At 46.6% G+C, this 20,479-nt stretch overlaps 1 protein-coding gene and 1 long non-coding RNA gene across 4 annotated transcripts; one reads left to right on the forward strand and one right to left on the reverse strand.

Annotated features, from left to right (window-relative positions):
• Positions 1 to 1,477: 1,477 nt before the first annotated feature.
• Positions 1,478 to 8,044, reverse strand: MSANTD4 (Myb/SANT DNA binding domain containing 4 with coiled-coils). Of its 3 annotated transcripts, none has more exons than XM_026505869.4 (3): positions 7,954 to 8,044; positions 4,354 to 4,946; positions 1,478 to 3,679 (listed from the first exon to the last, which is right to left on the reverse strand). In XM_026505869.4, exons 2-3 carry the CDS (start codon positions 4,813 to 4,815, stop codon positions 3,104 to 3,106), a joined length of 1,038 nt encoding a protein of 345 aa, XP_026361654.2. In that variant the 5' UTR covers positions 4,816 to 4,946; positions 7,954 to 8,044; the 3' UTR covers positions 1,478 to 3,103. The 3 variants fall into 3 exon arrangements, with proteins under 3 accessions (XP_026361654.2, XP_026361653.2, XP_026361655.2); XM_026505868.4 differs by having other exon boundaries at positions 7,912 to 8,044; XM_026505870.4 differs by having other exon boundaries at positions 7,661 to 7,993.
• Positions 8,045 to 8,358: 314 nt separating this feature from the next.
• Positions 8,359 to 15,052, forward strand: LOC130544581 (uncharacterized). The gene is made up of 6 exons (XR_008960983.1): positions 8,359 to 8,430; positions 9,607 to 9,671; positions 13,065 to 13,176; positions 13,904 to 14,037; positions 14,597 to 14,697; positions 14,833 to 15,052. It is a non-coding gene; the product is annotated as an uncharacterized LOC130544581 (long non-coding RNA).
• The last annotated feature ends 5,427 nt before the right edge of the window (positions 15,053 to 20,479 follow it).

The following is a 20,479-nucleotide window of genomic DNA, read 5'->3' on the forward strand; positions in this document are numbered from 1 at the left end:
AGCCTCCACAGATTAAAAGGCACAAGATTTAAGAAATTTCCTTTTGCGGAAGTAGAACGTGAAAGCACAAGCAGAGTGACCCAGGGAAAAACGCTGAGCTCGAAACAAAACACAGTGAAGGTCAGAAAGGTAGGAAAGGTAGCTATTAGTTTAAAATAAAATATCCTCGGAGAACTGGGATCTGCTTTTCTGTTCAGGATAGAAGTGACGGCGCAGAAGAGGTAGACGCATGAAAAGAGGGGAGAAAAAAGCGGTACAAACGGACAAATGAGGTAGAAAATGAGAGGAGAGCAGGAATTCTCTCCAGTCAGACTAAGCGCCTGGTTCGCAAGAAGCGCCTGAGGGAGTACTTTCACTGCGCAGGTGCGGGCCCTCCCTTCTAACCAGCATCTTTACGGAGGGGCATCCCTACGAGCAGGACCGTAGAACCGAGTGTCCACACCGGGGGGCTTCGGGCCAGGACCTCCGCGAACCTCCAGCGCCCCAGCAAACCCGCGCGGCCGCAGCTCCTCAGCCGTCCCCGGACCGCGTTCCCGCAGAACGCATCGCAGCTCCTGCCGAGCCGCGGCTCCTCGCTCCTTCTCCGCTCCGCTCCGGTCCGCGATTTGTTTCGGCAGCGGCGGTGCCGCGGGCGTGCGGGCCCGCTCCGATCCGTGGCCTCCGGACACCCGGAGCATCTCTCCTCCGTTTTGAACTCGTGCCATCCCCACGACCTCAAGCCTCAGCTGTTCTGTCAGAGCATCAAACAGTGTGAGGAGAGCGGCATCACCCCACCCCGCAGAAGACCAGAGGAACCCCCAGGACGCAGAAACCCAACGGCGAGGTTTTCTGGGGGCGTGAGCCAACCCAATGCCCCCACGCCTGGGGGAGGGCTAAGAAAGCCAAGGCTCTTCAGCCGAAGCCCTGGAAGACAAGCAGCTGCTGCTTGGGAAGAGCACAAACACCTCCTGCGGGAACTTGAGTGCTCCGCGCAGACCGCATCGGCTCTTCCTGCTCGCTTCCAGGGAATTACCGTCTACCGATCTTACTACGGCTAAACACGGACAGCCCCTGCATGTAAGTAGCACTCTACAGTGTACGTGCCGTTTTATTTCAAGCCAACTACGCACACAGGCAGGGCAGCTGCGGTGGCGCCCACTTTACAAACGAGATCCGATCACGGGGCGCGTGAAAGCGTGCAAGCACTGCTTCCAAGGGCACCTGCAGACTTTCGCTCCTCCTTCGAGCCCTCAGGGTCAGTTCTGGCGTACCCTTCTTCACGTGTGTCACTGAATTGAGGCCCTATGTCCCTTCTGGTAAAAGCAGGGACACGACTTAGCGCAAGAGCTGCTCTGGAGAGCGAATAAAATCACGTAGGAAGAGCGCCTCGCACAGTGCCTGCCACAGACGCGAACACTCGCTGCTGAGGCTCTCGTCCCGCTAAAAACCTCAATCCTCAACGCGCTGGTTAGCACCGGAAATCATGAACTTTCAGATAGTTGGTATAGGCAAATTTTATTTCTACGGTAGAAGCATTTATTTCGGTTATAGAAAAATAACACTATTTCAAAGTCAAGGTAACGAAGCAGAAGTATATTTTCTCCTTCGAGGCCCCGACGCAAACATCACATATGGTGTCTAGACATTCTTAAGTTAACAAGGAACAAACGCAGAATCCAGGTCGTATCTGTCAACAGAAGAGATGGCTTAAAGCTACATTGTCAGCCCTGGAAATCAGAAAATACAAAGTGATCTCGTGCAGCAATTCTCAAGGTTAGTGTGCCCTGGGATCACCTGGGTTGTGGAAACAGCACCTGCAGGGGACTGAGGCCACGAGGTTACAGCAAGCCCCTGGTCTCAGAACAGACACCACAGGGACTGAAGATACAAACTTCATTCCGCAGGGAGGGTCAGGGACCAAATACACCACAGACTTTCACTCAGTGTTCCTTCTCTGAGCCTCAGACCCAGGAATAATAATCAATACTACAGATTAGGTCTGATAGTGTGTGATAAGTGCATCCCTAATCCATTCACACACAGCTACTATCATCATCGTCCCCACCTGACACAGAGGACATTCTCCCCATCCCCCACCCCCATGCCCACATAGCTGCTAAGATTCATTTAAAAAGTAACCACTCGTTGATTTCAAGCTCATGGACTACTGGTGCCATTTTTATATTGGTACCATTTTTACTAGCTTCAACCTTCACTTACATTAAGATTTCAGTACATGGTTGAAATGACAATTTTTCTACCGAAACTAAGACCATGAATTCAAAGAAAAAAAGGGAACTAAACCTTAGACAGCCTGTGTGGCTTCGAAAGCATCAATAGCTAGAGGAATGAACTGCTCTTCAAAGTGACCCATCCTGGACAATCTCTGAATTCCCTGCAGTTTTCAGAGTCTCAGGCTACAGAGAGAAACGCGGGGATAAAATACCTACAATCTTCACCACTCCCTATGTTCAATACACTACACACTAATGTTACGTAGTTAAAGGTTTTGGCCATTTCAGTAACTACCCATTTAAATAGCTGAGGTTTTAATATTCTGAAACTATAAACCAAGCTCTCGAGGTACACAGTCAGGCTAGGAAAGGATCTCTCCGCCCCAGCAGTACTGCTGTTTTGTGTGGGATGATGTGGGGGCGGGGAGCTGTCCTGTGCACAGCAGGACAGGCAGGACACAGGTAGGCACGCTGGCCTCTACCCACGCCCCCATTCTGACAACCAAAAGTGTCTCCAGATGTTGCCAAAGGTCTTCCAGGGGTCAAAAATCACCCTCCTGTTGAGAACCACGAGCTAGAAGTTTGAGCTAGAATTTTACGTGGACGTAACCGTCAACGCGGAGTGCACCGATGATCCAAGACGCTATGTAATTGTACTAATTCAGAGTACAGCACGATAGTTTCGGCCTTACTGTTTATGCATACGTTATTTTTACGTAATATGCTACTTAAGTATACAGTAACCCACACTTAACTATCTTTTTCCTATTGAAAACACAGACATTAAACAGGAAAAAAACCAGAGCTAATCTTGCAACCATCTTTATATTACTGGATACAGAGAAAAATCTATGGTTTCCACACACTGGCTCAACGGGGACCGAGATCCGTCACTGCAGGTGTCCCTCCTTCTGAATTCGAAGTCTCTCCTTCTCTACTTGTAAGCGTTCCTTTTCAATCTGCAGCTTCTCCGACTCGAATTTCAAAAACTGCAGCCTATCTTTTTCCAGCTGTAAGCGTTCTCTCTCCAGTTTTAACTTCTCTGCTTCTATGTCCTGCGGCTGAAGGATGGACTTTTCTCCCTGGCCGAGTTCGTTTTCCAGAGACGGCTTCTCTGAGCCGACGACCTGGAGCCTCAGCCTCTCGCGCTCGATCTGCAGCCGCTCCTTCTCCAGCTGCAGCCGCTCGTGCTCCAGGTCCAAGTGCCGCAGCCGCTCCTTCTCCACCTGCAGCCGCTCCTTCTCCACCTGCAGCCGCTCCGCCTCGATGTCCAGGCGCCGTTTTTCCAGCTCCAGCTTCTGTTTCTCTATGTTCACCAGCACATGGGGCTCATCGTAGGCAGACCTAGATGGTGTTGAGTTCAGAGTAAAAAACTCATCGATGTGGGGGAAATCTGGAAGTTCGTTTTCCCTCCTGGAATCCGGTATGACGGATGACAACATTTCTTCCTCCTCCTCAATCTCAAACTAAAAGGAAAAAGCAACTTTCAGTCTTTACTTCTACTTCATGGTTGTCAATTTGTCTAAACATGTCCTTAAAAATTTCCGTATTGTTTGAGCACAGAAAACCACTTCTTTTGAGTTTACCGGATTACCTGATGTCACTAATACAGCTGAGCCTTGAACAACGTGGGTTTGAGCTGGGCAGGTCCACCTGCTCGCAAAGTTTTTTGCTAAATACAATACAGTACTGGAAATGTATATTCTCTTAGGATGTTCTTAAGATTTTCTTTTCCATAGCTGACTTTAGTTTAAGAACACAATATATAATATATTTAACATACAAAATACGTGGTCATCGACTGTTTATGTTATTGTAAGGCTGCGGGTCAACAGCAGGCTACTAGTAGTTAAGGTCTGGGGGGAGTGAGAACTTACACGTGGCTTTTCGACTGTGCAGGAGTCGGCGCCCCGGCCCCAGGTTGTTCAAGGATCAACTGCATGTATCATTAAGAGAAGCATATTTGGGTTCAAAGAGAGATTAATGACACAAAGAGGGAAAAATGGAATGGAATGATTTGTTAGGTACTACTTTTCAGTGAGCTTGACAACTGGGATCTTGACTGTTCCTGGACCCTATCATGAACTCCCACATCAGAACTGAACGAGTGAAAAGAGAGGACTCACAGGCTGCTACTTACTTCGGGACTCTGGGGATCTCTTTCTTCCTCTTCCACTTTGACCTCAGTTAAGGATCCACCTGCATCCCGGAAATCCGCCACGTTCTGCCAATCGAAATTCGTATCATTGCGGAATCCAATCTTTTCATCGATCTCTTCGGTGAGAGAGTCATCTAAGTCGGACGTGGGAAGGGGAAACCCCGAGCCCACCAGCTTAATGTTCGCCTTCATCCTCTTCCTCTTCATGAGCGCCCGCCAGTCCAGGTACCTCCTCTTCACCTCCGTCCCTGTCCTCTGCTCGCCCTCGCCCACAGCATTCACACACTGCGCGATCTCCTCCCAGGCCATCCGCTTCATCACGTTTATCGTTGTGTTGAGCTGCTTGGAAAAAATGACTTCTTTCCGTTTTGTAATTTCTTTCAAAAGGGTCTGAGTTTCTTGAACACTAAAATTGCTTTTCCTTTTCCTTTTCAACTGCTTCATTTTCTCAACGTAAATGCAGAGATGTGGAAAGTTGGGAAGTGCTAAAGCACAAAAATCAAGGGCAGTCCCTTTCTTGGCACTCTGTTCACATCAGAGTTGTCCGCTCATCTAGTAGCCCAGGCGGGATGGTCCTAGAGAGAAAGAAGTCATAGGCCGTCAGCCTGCAGCCACCCGGGGAGCCACGCACAAGACTGAAGGACAAGCCCACCTCTGCTCTGGCTACGACCGCCTCCCCTTCCCTCTCAGCCAGTCCCACCACCGTCCGTGTTTCACTCACCTGCAGGCTGCCCTGGCGCCTAACCCCCTTGTCACCCCAGGCTGCCCCCTGCTTCCCCACTCCAGGGCCACTCTCTCTCCCACCCCGCTGGCCGGCTTCCCATCACCCATCGTCACCTTCGTGCCTCTTTGGAGCCTCTGTGCACAGGGGTCCCTCTGCCTGGGGAATTGGGCACCTGACAAAAATGAACGCCATGTCTTCGCATTCGATCCCAAGTCAGTTAGTGAACATTCTAGAACACTTGTAATTTTAAAGGATCACACTTAATTAGTACTCTGGCCTACCACTCCTTATGTAACTTAAATGATCAATGGGCTGGGTAAGTATTCAGCTTTCCTCTAGAGGCCACTGAAGAATACTCAGGAGGTACTAGGTTCACAAACTTTTAAATATATTTTTATGTATCTTTTTGTTTATATATATATCTTTTATATCTTATATTTATATAAAATATTTTTTCTGTATCTTTTTCATATACTTATAAAAAAGGACTGAAGCAAACTGATTTATACATTATGACACCAGCCCAAATATGCTTCTCCTTAGTATGTATGTCACCGCACACTCCAGAGAACTGAAGTGTAAACGTGGCTTTTGCCTTCCTCTACCATCTGCTTCGGCACTAGAAGGATCTGGGAGATGGTAGCCCACTTGTTCCAAGGGCAGTAGCCTCGATACGTAACACCATGCCTAACAAACAGGAGGCACAAATACAACTTAAAATAAGGTGATTGGAGGATGGGAAAAAGACAGAAAATGAAACAAAGTAACTCAAGGAAGGTAAGCTACCAAAACTGAAACTTCTATGGGCAAAGCATATGTTTAAAAGAAAAAGGCAGCCCAAGACAACATAGGCAAGATTCAGTTTGTGAAATTAAGTGAAGCCTTTAGATAAACTATCCACCCTTTGACTACGCCGAAAAACATAAGAACCTATCAAGTTATAAAACATTGTTAGGGGCGCCTGGGTGGCTCAGTCGTTGGGCGTCTGCCTTCGGCTCAGGGCATGATCCCAGCGTTCTGGGATCGAGCCCCACATCAGGCTCCTCCGCTGGGAGCCTGCTTCTTCCTCTCCCACTCCCCCTGCTTGTGTTCCCTCTCTCGCTGCCTGTCTCTATCTCTGTCAAATGAATAAATAAAATCTTTAAAAAACACACATTGTGAAAAGAAAATTTTAAGTAAAAAGGCTCTGTTGCTACCATAGTCTGTATGGACCAATGATGAGTAAAGTAGGTTATCAAAGACATATTTTTAGTAGGGAATCAGGTTAGATGTCCTTAAAAACAGAATAGAGAGCTAAAATAATATCAAATTCCATATCATATTAAATACAATGTATTCCTGGCTTTTTGTTTCCAAAAGATACAGAATGTTTCAGAGCATTTAAATAGCTTTTTGAACCATTTAAAAAATGCATGATTAAAATACAAGTATTTACCAGTAGAGTAAATGAATAATCTATACCACAGCCACTAGCGGGATACGTGCAGTAAGTGTTATATTAGAGGATGGATATGGCTTAGCCCAACATTCTTCTTGTGTACATGTATCTTATATTCCCAGACAGTCTGGGCTTAATTACGAGCAAACCTTTGGTATCTTCTGATTAATGTAAGAAAGTACCAAAATCAGTGCACCTTGAGTTGAGGTACCTATGTTTGCACAGACAGAAGCTAAGCTGTGTTTCCAGGATCTTTTTATTTTTATTTTTCCTGTTCTTTCCTTTATATTTTGATGCTTATGGAACACAGCTTGGGTTTCTGTCATCCATTACCGAAGAGCTTACTCAAATATTTACTAAGCTCCTACTATGTGCAAGGCACATATTCCCGGTGCTGGGGATAGAACACCTCACAGAACGTGAAAAGATGCCATTTTAGATGTCAAATCCTACCCTGTTTATATCGGTTGTGTTCCCTAGTTTTACAGAAGGGAATTCGGCAGTTGCAGCCTCTAAAAATCCATAAGACCTTCCATGCCCTAACAGAGACAACCGCCGTTTTCCCGAAATCCCAGTGGACAAGCATTCTTTCCAGGCTGGGAATAGGTCTAAGTAGTTCACTTACATAATCCTTGTGAAGATGATGTACCACCAAAGGCACATTTTAACAGTGGGCAATTGTTTTTTCAAGGACTAACACTTGAAAAGGAATATCCTAAATACTGTGTGATAAGACAGAATTAAGAGGTCCAAGGAAAATCAGGCCGTCAATTCTGGGTCCCCCCCCCAAAAAGCAAATATATATATAATTTTGTAAACTCATTAGGATGTTCAGAAAAAGAAAGCATCACAAAATATCCAAACTTCCCCAAGTCTCCCTCCTCCCCACGCCCACATATTCTTATAGGAAATTCACTTTCCTGCCAAACAGGATGCTCTTCTCTGAAACTTGCGGTAGGTAAATAAGTGAAGTTTACTTAGGGGCAACCTGTTATCGGAGTGATACGACACCTGCCCCCCGGCCCCGCAGCCTTCTTTGGGACCGCCCGGGAAGAGACCGAGCTCCCCGGAGGCCACCCAGGGGGAGGTGGCGCACGCCCGCCTCGGCCACAGCGCAGCGGCCACACCTGCTGGCAGATGCGGCGACCTGGAAGGAGAGTCTTCTGGATGTTAAAGCAGAGTCCCGACTGGGTGCGCGGGAAACTTCTGCAGCCTGGATTCAGCTGCCACAGCCCTCCCACCCGCCCCGGGCGGGCTGGTACTTCTAGGAGCGTCGTGGTACCGCTACGACGCAGATCCAGGGCCAAAGCCGGCCGCGGGGGGACCGCCACCTGCCGCTGACCCCCGCTGGGACCTTCCCCGCTGCGAGGGCACCCACCGTCCGCGGAGCTGCCGCCTCCTCAGGGACAGACTCGCTCACCTGCGACCCCGGCGGTACCTCCGCCCGATCGCCTCTAAGGGGGCTAGGAAAAAAAGATGCCTCATTGATTCCCCGCCCACTAACTTCGCCCGCCCCTTGCCGCCACCCGTTGGCTGGTGCGGCTGCCAGTCTTTCGAGACGGCTCATCCATTGGTCCGGATGGTATAGCCCTTCTGGCTGAGGGCCCGCCCCAGGTCTGGCCTCACAATGGGAATCGAGTCCCCAACCGGTTCCGGGTTAGTGCCCTGGAATTCCGCCCCCTTGCGATTCGCGGCCTCCCGCTCTGCGCTCAGGCGTTGGCGCATGGCTCTGTCAGTCAAGTGGGCTCTAGAAGCCGATTGGCTGCTAGAGATCAGCCTGCGGCGCTGTTCCGCCTGATTGGGACCCTGGCCGCCCCGCCTCCAAACCCTACCTCTGTCCTTGACCTTTACCTGTTAAAAGGGCGGAGAGGAAGGGGGAATGTTGGCGTTGCCCCAGGTACCTTCAAGCTCGTCCTCCCCTTCTGCTCCACGAAGTGCGGCTTAGGTTGGCCCCAGCCAGACACCGGTGATTTCCTTACACCTCAACCAGTCCTTATCCCACTTGACTCCAAAATCACTGCACCTGTTGACTGTGTGCTCCTTGTTTCCCTCACTGGGCCTTCTTCCCTCGCGGCCCACTTCTCGCTGCCAGCGCAGGTTCTGGTGTCACTCGGCAGTCTGTCTGTGGTCCCTTCTTCCCACTGTCGCCAGGCGGGCGGCTTGGCCTTGGGCGCAGCCACACTCCTGATGGGAAGTGCAGACCCTCTCCAAGAGTTGCTGCTGCTTTTCTCTCAGGCGTCGTCTTCCATTCGCATCCCCCCCTTCCCTCTTCCTCCTTCCTTCCCCCAGTGCTCTCCTTTCGGTCCCCAGCCTGGGCAGTGGCCTTGGGACTTCGTTTGCACAGGCTTCTCCCCGCCTCTTCCCTGCCGGGGCGGGATTCGGGTTAGCAGGTAGGAAGGAAGGAAGGAAGCCCTCCTGTCTCTCCATTCACCCGCCGTTTCTTCTCAGTGGTCTCTCTAATGTGGGTTTGTCCGATAAATGGGTGCTCGGTAACTTCTCAAGCTCAGATATTTAAGCTCTTAGCGTAAGTGTTGCCCAAGGCGGTGTGTGGCATCCCCTGTTTGTACTTGTTAAATCCTACTCCAGCCCTACTGCCGCGTGCTCCCTTCCGCGTGGGTGCCTTTCCTCGATGGCGCTTGCCACGTGTGCCCTGCGGGTGGGTCTTCCTTGTTCACTGTTGTCATTTCTTGGCTTAGCGCAGTGCCTAGACTATAACAGGCACTCGAAAGAGATTTGGTGAAATAATGGAATATTCCGGATGAACGGTGAATGCTTGCCGGATATTCCTGGAGGAACTCTCTTCCATAAAATAGGAAGTCCTTAGAAATAGGCTCTTTGAAATGTGATGATTAGTTTAGTCTTTCAGATTCTCACTGGGGAGTCCGTGTAAGAAGCATGCCTACACTTTTGCCTAAGTAGAACAAAAACATGGTTATTTTGAAAATTATGAGAACTTAGATTTTATAATTTTGATTTTGTTTGTGATGGATGTTTCTTGGGTGAGTGTGGTGAGAAGGTAAGAGAACTATCCATCCCAATTATAACCAGACACCCTCTCTCTGTTCCCTTTCAGCGAATGTCCACCGCTTGAATCCATTTATCTACTTCATTAACCAGGATAACACCGAACACATGGCAGTAAGTATTAAGAACCTTCTGCTTTCAAATAAACTCTTGAAGGTTCCTGCAATTAAACGTCAATCTTTTTGCTGATAGCAAAACTTTTTCCAGATAACCTCACTATTCTTTCTTAGCTATAACTTGTGTGAGTGGATATGGACTAATAGGACCAACAAGGGAGAGATGGAGGGTAATCCAGAACGCCTAATATCAGTACCCCATTACGAATCTGATAGTCTAGTTTACTGATTTTATTTTAATACTAATTTCAGACTAGAGATTTGACCCTGAGGTTCTTACACACTTATTCTAGAAGTGATCTGTCCAACTCTGGTAGCCACTAGCCAAATCAGCCCTTGCTTGAAATGTGTCTAGTAAAATTGAATAACTGAATTTTAGTTCTGTTTAATTTTAATTTAAAAACAGAATTCAGTCAGTTCAGTGACTGGATAACTGGAAAGTATATTTGGAAAACTTGAGTTATGTGAATCTACTTTTTCAACTGTAAATATTTTGAAGTCTAATTACAGTTGGAATAGGGGTGCCTGGCTGGCTTAAGTTGGTAGATCATGTGACTCTTGATCCTGGGGTCAGGGGTTCAAGCCCCACATTGGGTATAGAGCTTGCTTACTTGCTTACTTAAATACATATGTACATGCATGCATACAGATGGAGTATTTCTGGTAAATTAGCATCCGAATTGCAATGTACTGTAAGAGTAAAATACACACAGGATTCAGAGATTTAGTTTAAAAATGTACAATGCCTCATTGAGAATTTTCATACTGATTACAAGTTAAATGATAAAATTTTGCATAATTGGGTTAAGGAAAATATATTCTTAAAATGAATTTTACCTGTGATTTGTTTTTCTGCTTTAAAATGAAGCTAATAGGAAATTTAATCTTATATATGTGGTTTGCATTATATTTCTATTAGACAAGTCTGTTCTAGGCTGTGCCTGGCCACAGCTTATTAAAAGTCTCAGAATGAGAATGTAATCATTAGCTAAAATATTTGTTTCATTGCCTTTTATTTAATCAAAAGGAAAGAAGAAAGTCACTGGTACTGTCTTTCCTCCAAATGCAGTTTAGTTAAGAAAAAAGTCACCCAGTTCACATGATACAATCTACATTATATATGCACAGTTACTGTGTCACACTGTCTCTGCCCTCAGTGTTTGCCTTGCGCACGTCCTGCTTCCTCCTGGCCCCTCCGTGTGACGTACTCTTATTCCTCAGAACCTGCTTTTCCCTGACAACCTGAGAACAGATCAACTTGGCTTTTTCATCAGAATTCTGTGCTCATACATGTTCTACTTAGATTTCTACTGCTCTGCTCCGCCCTTTCTCCCGCGGATCTCTTGCATCTCGCGCGTTACCTCTTAGGCTGGCAAAAGTGTATTTGTTGACTTGAACTGAACATTGACAAAATAAAACTCACTCTGTTTTGTCCTCTGTGATGTTCCACCAAATTGCTTGCAGTTGTCATCATCCCTCAGTTAAATTATAAGGGTGTATAAAATGACATTGAAAGCTTTTCACCAGCAAATTTCATGTTTCTAAAAACTTTACATTGAATGGAAAGCCTGTGTGGTTCCTATAGAAATTGTTGCAGTTCTTTTCCTTTAGATTTTCTCTTATAACTGGAAAAAATAGGAAATGTTAGAACACAAGCTATTTAAAAATGGCACTCAAAATAGCAAGAGGTAGGGAGAGCAGATTTTAATTTTGAAGATCAGTCTGGTACCAGATCTTGAAAAGTTGAATGGGTCCTGGCATTCCAGCTAGCACTGGCTGTTGTTGGGTGGCCACTCTTGTTTATGGTGGGAGGTCTGGTTTCTGTTGGAATAGCCTATGAAATAGTGTGGGCCAGTGCTTATTAGGAAAGTCATTCGTAATACTTTTCCAGAAAATCACCTGTACATCGAGCTGCCCATGGGAGAAACAGATCGATTCCAAATCTATTCTTGTCATTTGGAATATGTGCCCTGGTCACTTTCTATTTGGAGCCCATTTTAAAAATTCACTCTTGGTATACATACACTTTTGGTTTTTCTCTCCTATTTGGCAGTCAGAGAGGCCTCTTGTTGAAAACAGTTTTAACAGTTTTGTGGGATGACCATCTGTCTCTTAAAGTCCCCTGCAGAATGAGTTTTATTCATGCAAAATAGCCTATATTTTAAATCACCCCATCCCACATATATACTGAATATTTAGTGGAATTGATCTGGCCCTTTTTGCATAATGTATCAACAGAAAAACTGCATAAATGTCATTTTAGTAATAAAGATTAATCATTGTTTTCTCATTTTGAGAAATTACTGTGACTTTCTGTAACCTCCTGGTTGTTACAAATGCATGTGCATTCTTGAGTTCCTTTTGTAAGAACTGAACTGAGTTTTGGAGCCCAGAGCTTTTCATTCTCTGGCCAGTTCCCTTTCCTCATCTCATTTCGAAAATAGTTATTGAACACTATTGTGTGCCAGCCACTACTCTAAGGGCTTCATCTCCATGAATCTGTTTCACTATTACAAGAACCCTCGCATTCCGTCCGGTGTGTAGGGGGGACCTGCGGCTGAATGCCGTGAAGCGTCTCTCCGAGGCTGCGCGGGGAACCGGTGTTTAAGCCCAGGGAGCCGGACACGCCGGCCTCATGCTGGGCCGCCACTTGCAGCGGGCGTTGCTGCTCCTGCCAGGAGATTTAAAGGTGGTGGACATTTGGGAAGATTTTAGTGGAGTAGAGAGACAACAACTCCCCGTCTACCTTTTCCTGGGTTTGGTTCTTAAACTACCCTTAGTCCTCCGTGATCACTAACTTTCCTTTTTAATACCTTTCCTTCTCATGGCATTCTCACCACCATCTCCCCTACTTTTCCTTCTAAATTACCTCCCTGTTTTTTTCTCATTAATCAAAAATGCATAGCTGGAGTGTTTCTACTATTGCATCTCATAATCTAATAATAATGTGGTTGCTAGTCATAAGTCTCAGAGTGGACAAATAACAGATCATATCGTATTTCTTAAACACAGAAAGCCCCTGAAAACCCCAAGTAATTTCTTTACGAATTTTGGTGACCCTTAGTTGCCATTATCCTACTATTGTATTTGCTCCTAGAAACAAACAAAAATTCTCCTTATCTGTTACTATTGGATGTTAAATTTCAACATCTCGTAAGTTAAAGTGATTTTTGTAGGTGTTTAAGATAAAAGGCTGATTTTCTTTTAAGTAATCTCTCTACCAAACTGGGGCTCGAACTCACAACCCTGAGATCAAGAGTCTCACGTTCCACTGACTGAGCCAGCTAGGTGCCCCCAAAGGCTGACTTTTAATAACAAAAATCTGCTTTACTTTTGTTGTACTGAGTTTTTACCTCTATGTGTTTCCACTTTTAAGCATTTTTTTTTTCAGTTTGATTAAAAGTGAAGCAAAGTGTGCCTTCTGTCACCTCTGTCCCAGTGCTAGAGAACATCCTCATACATCGTGTGCATTAATAGTTCCAGTCCTCCAGTCTTCTTGTGGGGTAAGAGGGGCTTTATTTTAATCGAATTTGGAAATGGTGTCAGAATGCAAGGTTTCATTACTATAGCAACAGAGAATAATGGAAAGACTAAATGTCAGACACATTCTGTGTTGCCATAGTGACAATCACTTGCTTTCCCAAATATGTTTACTGTTCCATTCTGGTCAGTTTTTAAAATATGCTCATCTATATGAATGCTCAAAAAGGGGAGAAAAAGTTCAAAGTCATTTAAGAAAGAAAGAAGCCCTTCAAGAGAGGAAAGCAATTTGCTTTACTGTCCATTATTTAATAAGAAGTCCACAGAGTCCACAAAAAGGCTATACGGGAAGTAGAAATTCTCATTTCTGTTCAAATAAGCGTTCTTCTTATTTGCAGTCAGGGAAATTGAAGCACAGAGTTTAAGGCATGTCCGTATTGTCATTTCATGCTATTTCAAACCATTTTTTCTGAGCTCCTGAAAATAGGGAACTCTGCCCCATTGAAACTGAAAACTTTTCTTTAAGCAGCAGCACTTGAGGGCCTGTACCTGCCAGGCAAAGTGGGCAAAGTCAGGAAAGCAGGCAGCAGTTTCTCCCAGCCCCTTTGATTATCTTCCTCTGCCTTCCAGCAGCCTCTTCCCCTCCATCCCCTCCCCGACAGATCATTCTCAGGGCCCCCCCAGCCCACAACTGATTAGTGACCTTGAGTTTTGCCTTTCTCTTCCTCTTCCCCTAATTACTTCCACCAGACTAGGGAGAACAGGGGCCATGCTCACCGTCATCTTGGAAAATGCCGTTCCTAGCACAGCGCCTGGCTCATAGTAGGATATGATAAATCCTTAATTGAGTGAACGAGCTTCCATCAACAATACCCTTTGTTTAGGTATTTCTTTTCTTTTCTTTCCTTTTCTTTTTTTTAAAGATTTTGTTTGAGAGAGAGAGAGAGCATGAGCAGTGGGAGAGGGAGAGAGAATCCCAAGCACACTCCCCTCTGAGCGCAGAGACCAACATGGAGCTCTGTCCCACGACCCTGAGATCATGACCTGAGCTGAAACCAAGAGTCGGACGCTTAACCCACTGAGCCACCCAGGGACCCCTGTTGATGTGTTTCTGAGACTCTACTAAGTAACTGAAACACCCAATTTGAAGTAATGTGTAAATAGGCACAGTGGCCCAGGGGTCCCTCTTCTCAAAGTACCAGCTACTTTAGAAATGACTGCTGTCTTTAGGTTCATTTAGGAGGTGGCTTTGAGAAGTCCAGATGCATTTATGCTACAGAAGCGATGTGCTAAATGGTAGTTAAGTTTCTGGGGTGACCAGCAAAAATGCCTGTGATACCAGCTGTGCCTGAGCCAGGAAATAACAGTACCGCTTCCATAATTCCCAGTCCCTCTCATAGCTTTGTTTTGGTTGTTCAAAATTCACTTCTGTTTCCATCTCAGGATTTCAGGAGTTCATCTCCACCAGCCATAATGACAGTTCTGGCGACAGAAAATATTCGTAGGTCCCAGTGAGGTGCTGGTTCATGATACTTCTGGAGAAGGTAGGAGCATGTCCTCATTGTCAGGCATGTGAATATGGTACTTTACCTGGCAGGCTGGACTGTCCAAGTGTGGTCAAGGATCTTCAATCATGGGATGGGGCAATTAATTATTCTGCATTATCTTGGTGTGCCCAGTTTAATTACAAAGGTCCTTATAAGTAACGGAGTGGGGAGGAGAGTGTCAGAAGGATGCCGTGTGAGCAGAGGACCACCCAGTGCTGACCTTGAAGAGAAGGGAACCACGAGTCGAGGAACCCTTGAGAAGCTGGAAAAGCAAGGAAATGAATTTTAACCCAGTGACTCTGGTTTTGGAATCCTGAACTCCAGAACTGTACGAGAATAAAGTTGTGTTGTCTTAAGCCACCACGTTTGTGTCGTTACACTGCCTTAGGAAACTAATTCAACTTCCATATCAACATGACAGAAATGAGCTCCCCTAGAGCAGTGGCTGGGAGACGCTTTTGATTTGTCCCACCAAACTTCCTTTTAAAAAGTCTTCCCTTACCCACTACAGCTACCGTACTGTCTAGTGAGCAGAAGAACTCCACAATCATGTTGAAAATGTACCAAATAACAATAGAAATGAGAACTAGCCATCATTAAAAGACCAAAACAGCACCAACGAAAGTAACAGTTTTACAAATAATAAGTTAAGAGCAATCAAAAACTACAATCAAGTCAAACCAACACATTTGATTCATAACAAATAACAGCTTCTCCTCTAGGAAGTTTGGGGATTCCAATGATGTGTATATGCCCACACACAAAGAGGAAGTTTGTGGTGTTGCCAAGCATTGTGTGAAGTCAGACGCTCAGTGACCTCATGATGTGCTCATTTTGGTTTATGGACATCCAATTTTATTAACCCTTAATAACTCACTAGGTAGGTTATTCAGAATTACGCCTTGTCCATATGAAAAATTATAGCCTTTGAACCCTTAAGAACTGAGAAATGACCTTGGTTTGGGAATGCTTCTAAGACAAACAGTAAGAGACCAACGCTTGAGAAATGGCTCACAGTCATTCTTCCTGCAAGTTTCTTATAATGAATTGGAGAGGGCATGTCCGTCGTTTGCAGAAGATGAGGAACTCTGGAGAGGGTTGAGGGGAGGTGAAAGAAAAGAATTCCCAAGTTTGGTTCCTGAGAGATGACCCCATTCATGACATAGGTCATTGTACATTGGTTCTTTTTCTTGCAGCACCTTGGTTTGAGCTTTGATTTGCATTCATCTATACGTGTTTCAAAATGTGTTTGGAAGATAAGTACATATTATCACAGCTCACACAAGTAACAAGTGTTGCCATCTAATCTAGGCATCGGAGTTACCCCACCAGCTAAAAATAACATGGTTGTGATGTTATCTTTTTGAAAAATTCTGTAGAAAACTGATACCTGATGTTCCAAATGTTAACATGGGAGCCGCTGAATCCCAGGAGCAGAAGGTCCCTGTAGGAGATGGAGATCAAACCCTTGAGTGTTTGAATTCCGTCTCCCCAGCATCCTGAAGAATTTCCTGTCTTCCCAATTCCTTTAGTTACTTTTCATACTGGATTTCAAGCGTCTTCATGCCTTGGTCCTTTGGGATACCCTCGTGTTCTCTTTCAAATTGTGACATGCAGTATTCTAGATATGAAATGAGGTCTCCCCAGTAGCACCATAACCAAACCATCTGCTGTTTATCTCTTTCGATTGCCACATTTATTCCGCAAAAATTTATTGGGGACCAACCATGTGAGCAAAACGCAAGAAAATCCCTGCTCTCGTGGAGTTCCCACCCCGTGATCTGTATCACCGACTTAGAAAGGTATAAGTCCTAAATTCGTTTTGAATTTATTTAAAATTTACTCAGCCAGCTTCCTGCCAGCTTCACACCCCCTGTAAGTGGCTGCCTGTCAGCCAGGTGTCTGTGTCTGCCTGTCAGTGGGGTGTTCGAGTCTGCCTGTCAGCCAGGTGTCCACATCCATGAGGTGTCCACATCCGCCTGTCAGCGAGGTGTCCGCCTGTTAGCCAGGTGTCCATGTCCACCTGTCAGCCAGGTGTCCACATCTGTGAGGTGTCCACGTCCGCCTGTCAGTGAGGTGTTCGTGTCTGCCTGTCAGCTGGGTGTCACATCCGTGAGGTGTCCGCATCCGCCTGTCAGCGAGGTATCCGCATCCGCCTGTTAGCGAGGTGTCTGCATCCGCCTGTCAGCGAAGTGTGTGCATCTGCCTGTCAGCGAGTTGTTTGTGTCTGCCTGTCAGCCAGGTGTCCGCATCTGTGAGGTGTGCGCATCCACCTGTCAGCCAGGTGTCCGCATCCGTGAGGTGTCCACGTCCATCTGTCAGCGAGGTGTTCGTGTCTGCCTGTCAGCTGGGTGTCACATCCGTGAGGTGTCCATGTCCACCTGTCAGCGAGGTGTCCGCATCCACCTGTCAGCCGGGTGTCCGCATCCGTGAGGTGTCCACGTCCATCTGTCAGCGAGGTGTTCGTGTCTGCCTGTCAGCTGGGTGTCACATCCATGAGGTGTCTGCATCCACCTGTCAGCGAGGTGTCTGCATCCACCTGTCAGCCAGGTGTCTGCATCCGTGAGGTGTCCACATCCACCTGTCAGCGAGGTGTTCATGTCTGCCTGTCAGCTGGGTGTCCACATCCATGAGGTGTCTGCATCCACCTGTCAGCGAGGTGTCCGCATCCGCCTGTGAGTGAGGTGTTCGTGTCTGCCTATCAGTCGGGTGTCCGCATCCACCTGTGAGTGAGGTGTCGGCGTCTGCCTGTCAGCGTCTGCCTGTCAGCGAGGTGTGCGCGTCTGCCTGTCAGCCGGGTGTCTACATCCGTGAGGTGTCTGCGTCCGCCTGTCAGCAAGGTGTCCACCTGTTAGCCGGGTGTCTGTGTCCACCTGTCAGCCAGGTGTCTGCATCTGTGAGGTGTCCACGTCCGCCTGTCAGCGAGGTTTTTGCGTCTGCTCTGTGTGGAAGATGTTTCTAAAGTTTCCACAGCTTACCGTGTGTAAGAGCTGCTGTTCTGTCGCAGTAAAAAGATCTTTAAATGAAAACATTTTTATCTACTTTTTACAGTTTACACTTTTTTCATCATTTAACTCACAATTATTTACTATTTCCTTTTTTCTTGTAAGCAGTAACATCAAATAAAAACGAACGGAAGTATGGTTAAGTTCTCTTAGAAAACAAAGCAACAACAAAAAACCAAAAGACACAACCTCAGCACTGGGAGAGTAAGGAAAAGAAGAAATTATACACAAGTGCGGGAACCTCGAGATTGCTTTGTAGTCTGTTGCCTAAGTGACAGCCACACACTGGGGAGGACGGTTATTAAGAAGTGTAGCACCCGGCTGTCTCCATGTTGGCCGCTTGATTACCTTTGTTTCCATTCATGCATGTGGACTTTGGACATTATTTTAAATTATGCCATAAAGAAAGCTGAACATGATTTTGGTTTTATGCAGAGAACAAAATGGTTTTTGCAGCATCACTGACTAAAGTAATAACTGTTATTTCAGGGCACTTTTCAAAAGCATGAGGCACCACTTTTGCAGGGAAGCAAGGTCACCTAAGGTCGTTTGCTTCAGCATGAATGAATCCAAGGGAGTTTCTTACCGCTAACAAAAGACCGGTTCTGTTGAACATTCGGACATAGCTGGTTCTATTTCCCCAAATCTAATCAGTCTTTCTGGTTTTCCTTCTTCGGTGTTTTCTCAAAGCTGTCCCATGCCATCTGCTCTGTGTTCTATTCTCAACATCTTTTGCCTGTAGAGAGGCATGGTCCCCCAAATGATCCCCGTGTCCGGATCCATCCTGTTCACTGCTTCACAACTCTCATCGTGAAGCAGGACTCCTGTCCTGTGACTCTCTTCCTTGGGCACCGCTACCCCGCATCCTGCGTGTTGTTCTTTGCCATACCAGCATCTCATGTACATCTTCTAAGTCTTTATAAGGGGACTTCATTTTGTTTTCTTACCCAGCTAAGTTCTTTTCTCCTGCTTTTAGCTGAGATTTTATACCTTTTAGCTGGGATTTTATACTTGTGGGGATTTTTGTCCATTTGTATTGCTTGTGTAGCAGAGTAGGGGGTGTGGTAAGGAATGTGCATGGTTTTAGGCTGCGCTACCTTCTAGTGAATGAGTGGGGTCCTGTCTCTTCGGCAGGAAGGTGGGCTAGAGTATCTTGCACAAGCATTGGAAGTTGGTGAGAAGAGTGGACGGGACGGGGCGCCTGGGTGGCTCAGTAGTTAAGCGTCTGCCTTCGGCTCAGGGCGTGATCCCAGGGTCCTGGGATCGAGCCCGCATTGGGCTCCCAGCTCAGCGGGAAGCCTGCTTCTCCCTCCCCCGCTCCCCCCGCTTGTGTTCCCTCTCTCGCTGCCTCTGTCTCTGTCAAATAAATAAATAAAATCTTTGAAAAAAAAAAAAAGAGTGGACAGGACAGTAGAGTCTGCCTGACAAGAAAAATAAGCTCAGGGATGGGAGGAGGGGTGTCACCGGGGGTAGTAAGCAGAACCTGATTAGATGAACGGGTATCAGGATGAAACAACAGGAGGATTTATAATAGAATGTGTGTTAAAAGTGGGTTTGGGCCAATTTTCTAAGCATAGCGAAATCAGCTTGGTCGGAAAAACCAGTGCCAGATACTCAGCAATCCGTGGCTGTATGAGACATTTCACCAGATGGATATAATATAGACATTAATGTGCAAGTTTAAAGTCATGCATTTATTGATTCTTTTTTGTTACTGTTCCTATGGAGTGGTTTGGTACGGCAGAGACATCAGTGGTTGTAGATTAAAAGAGATCTGGGGTGGTGGAAAAAGAGATTTCCCAAAGACACCACAGCAGTACCTCCCCCCTCCCCTGACACCTCTTCCTGTGTGACCTTGCCACTGCCCCGTTAAGAGAACAGAGTCCGTTTCTCTTCCTGGAATCTGGGCAGGTCTTGTGACTACCTTGACAAAAACCAAAAGCCAAAACTCAACAACAACAACAACAACAGCAAGAAAAGCAGCAGAAATGATGCTCTGCTGTTTCAGACAGGGCCCTGGCCTGGCTTGGCGGCCTCCGTTTCTACCTCCTGCGAGCCAGCCGGCGTGTCAGAAGCATGCCCACCCTGACACTGCCCAGTGCGGGCGCAGCCCACGTACCGGGGACCTTGGAGGGTAAACCATGGCGGACGGCCGACGGAAAGACGCCAGCAGGTGCCGAGCCACACACGTGCGGGTGAGGAACCCAGATTCCCGGTTGAATCCTCACACTGCCTGGTGGATGCTTCATGGATCACAAGCCAAGCACAGAGCCTACCCTTCTGGAATTCCACAAAATGGGGGGGCAGATACAATGGTGGTTGTCACCCACTGAATTTGGGGGCGTGGTGTTACACAGCCGCAGGGAGCGGAACCAGGGCCTCATTCGGTTCCTGTTGTCCATGCCAAAGTTCTTCCTTCGGCCCCGCACAGGGCAGACGCTGGTCCTTGCCAGCCCATCTCGTGTCTGGGCGGTGACACTCCCAGAAGAAGGGGTGAAAGGTCATGGACACATGATGCCACTGCTCCTTGAAGAACAGCCTTTGTGGCTGGAATGCCGATTGTGCGTGTCGGTCACCTGGAGATGGGTCTGTCCAGTGGTAAGCACAGGTCTCTGAGGTTAGTCGACAGCTTCCCCCTGCAGCCTTCGTGGTCGCTTTCAGTTTAGGCGGGATATCTTTTAGAAAACACAGAAATTACCTTACTATGTTATCTTAATAAGCATCTTTTAAGCAATTACTAGCAATTTTCCTTCCAAATATATTTTATATTTCAG

Source organism: Ursus arctos, unplaced genomic scaffold (assembly GCF_023065955.2).
Source record: "Ursus arctos isolate Adak ecotype North America unplaced genomic scaffold, UrsArc2.0 scaffold_22, whole genome shotgun sequence".
Lineage (NCBI taxonomy): Eukaryota > Metazoa > Chordata > Mammalia > Carnivora > Ursidae > Ursus > Ursus arctos.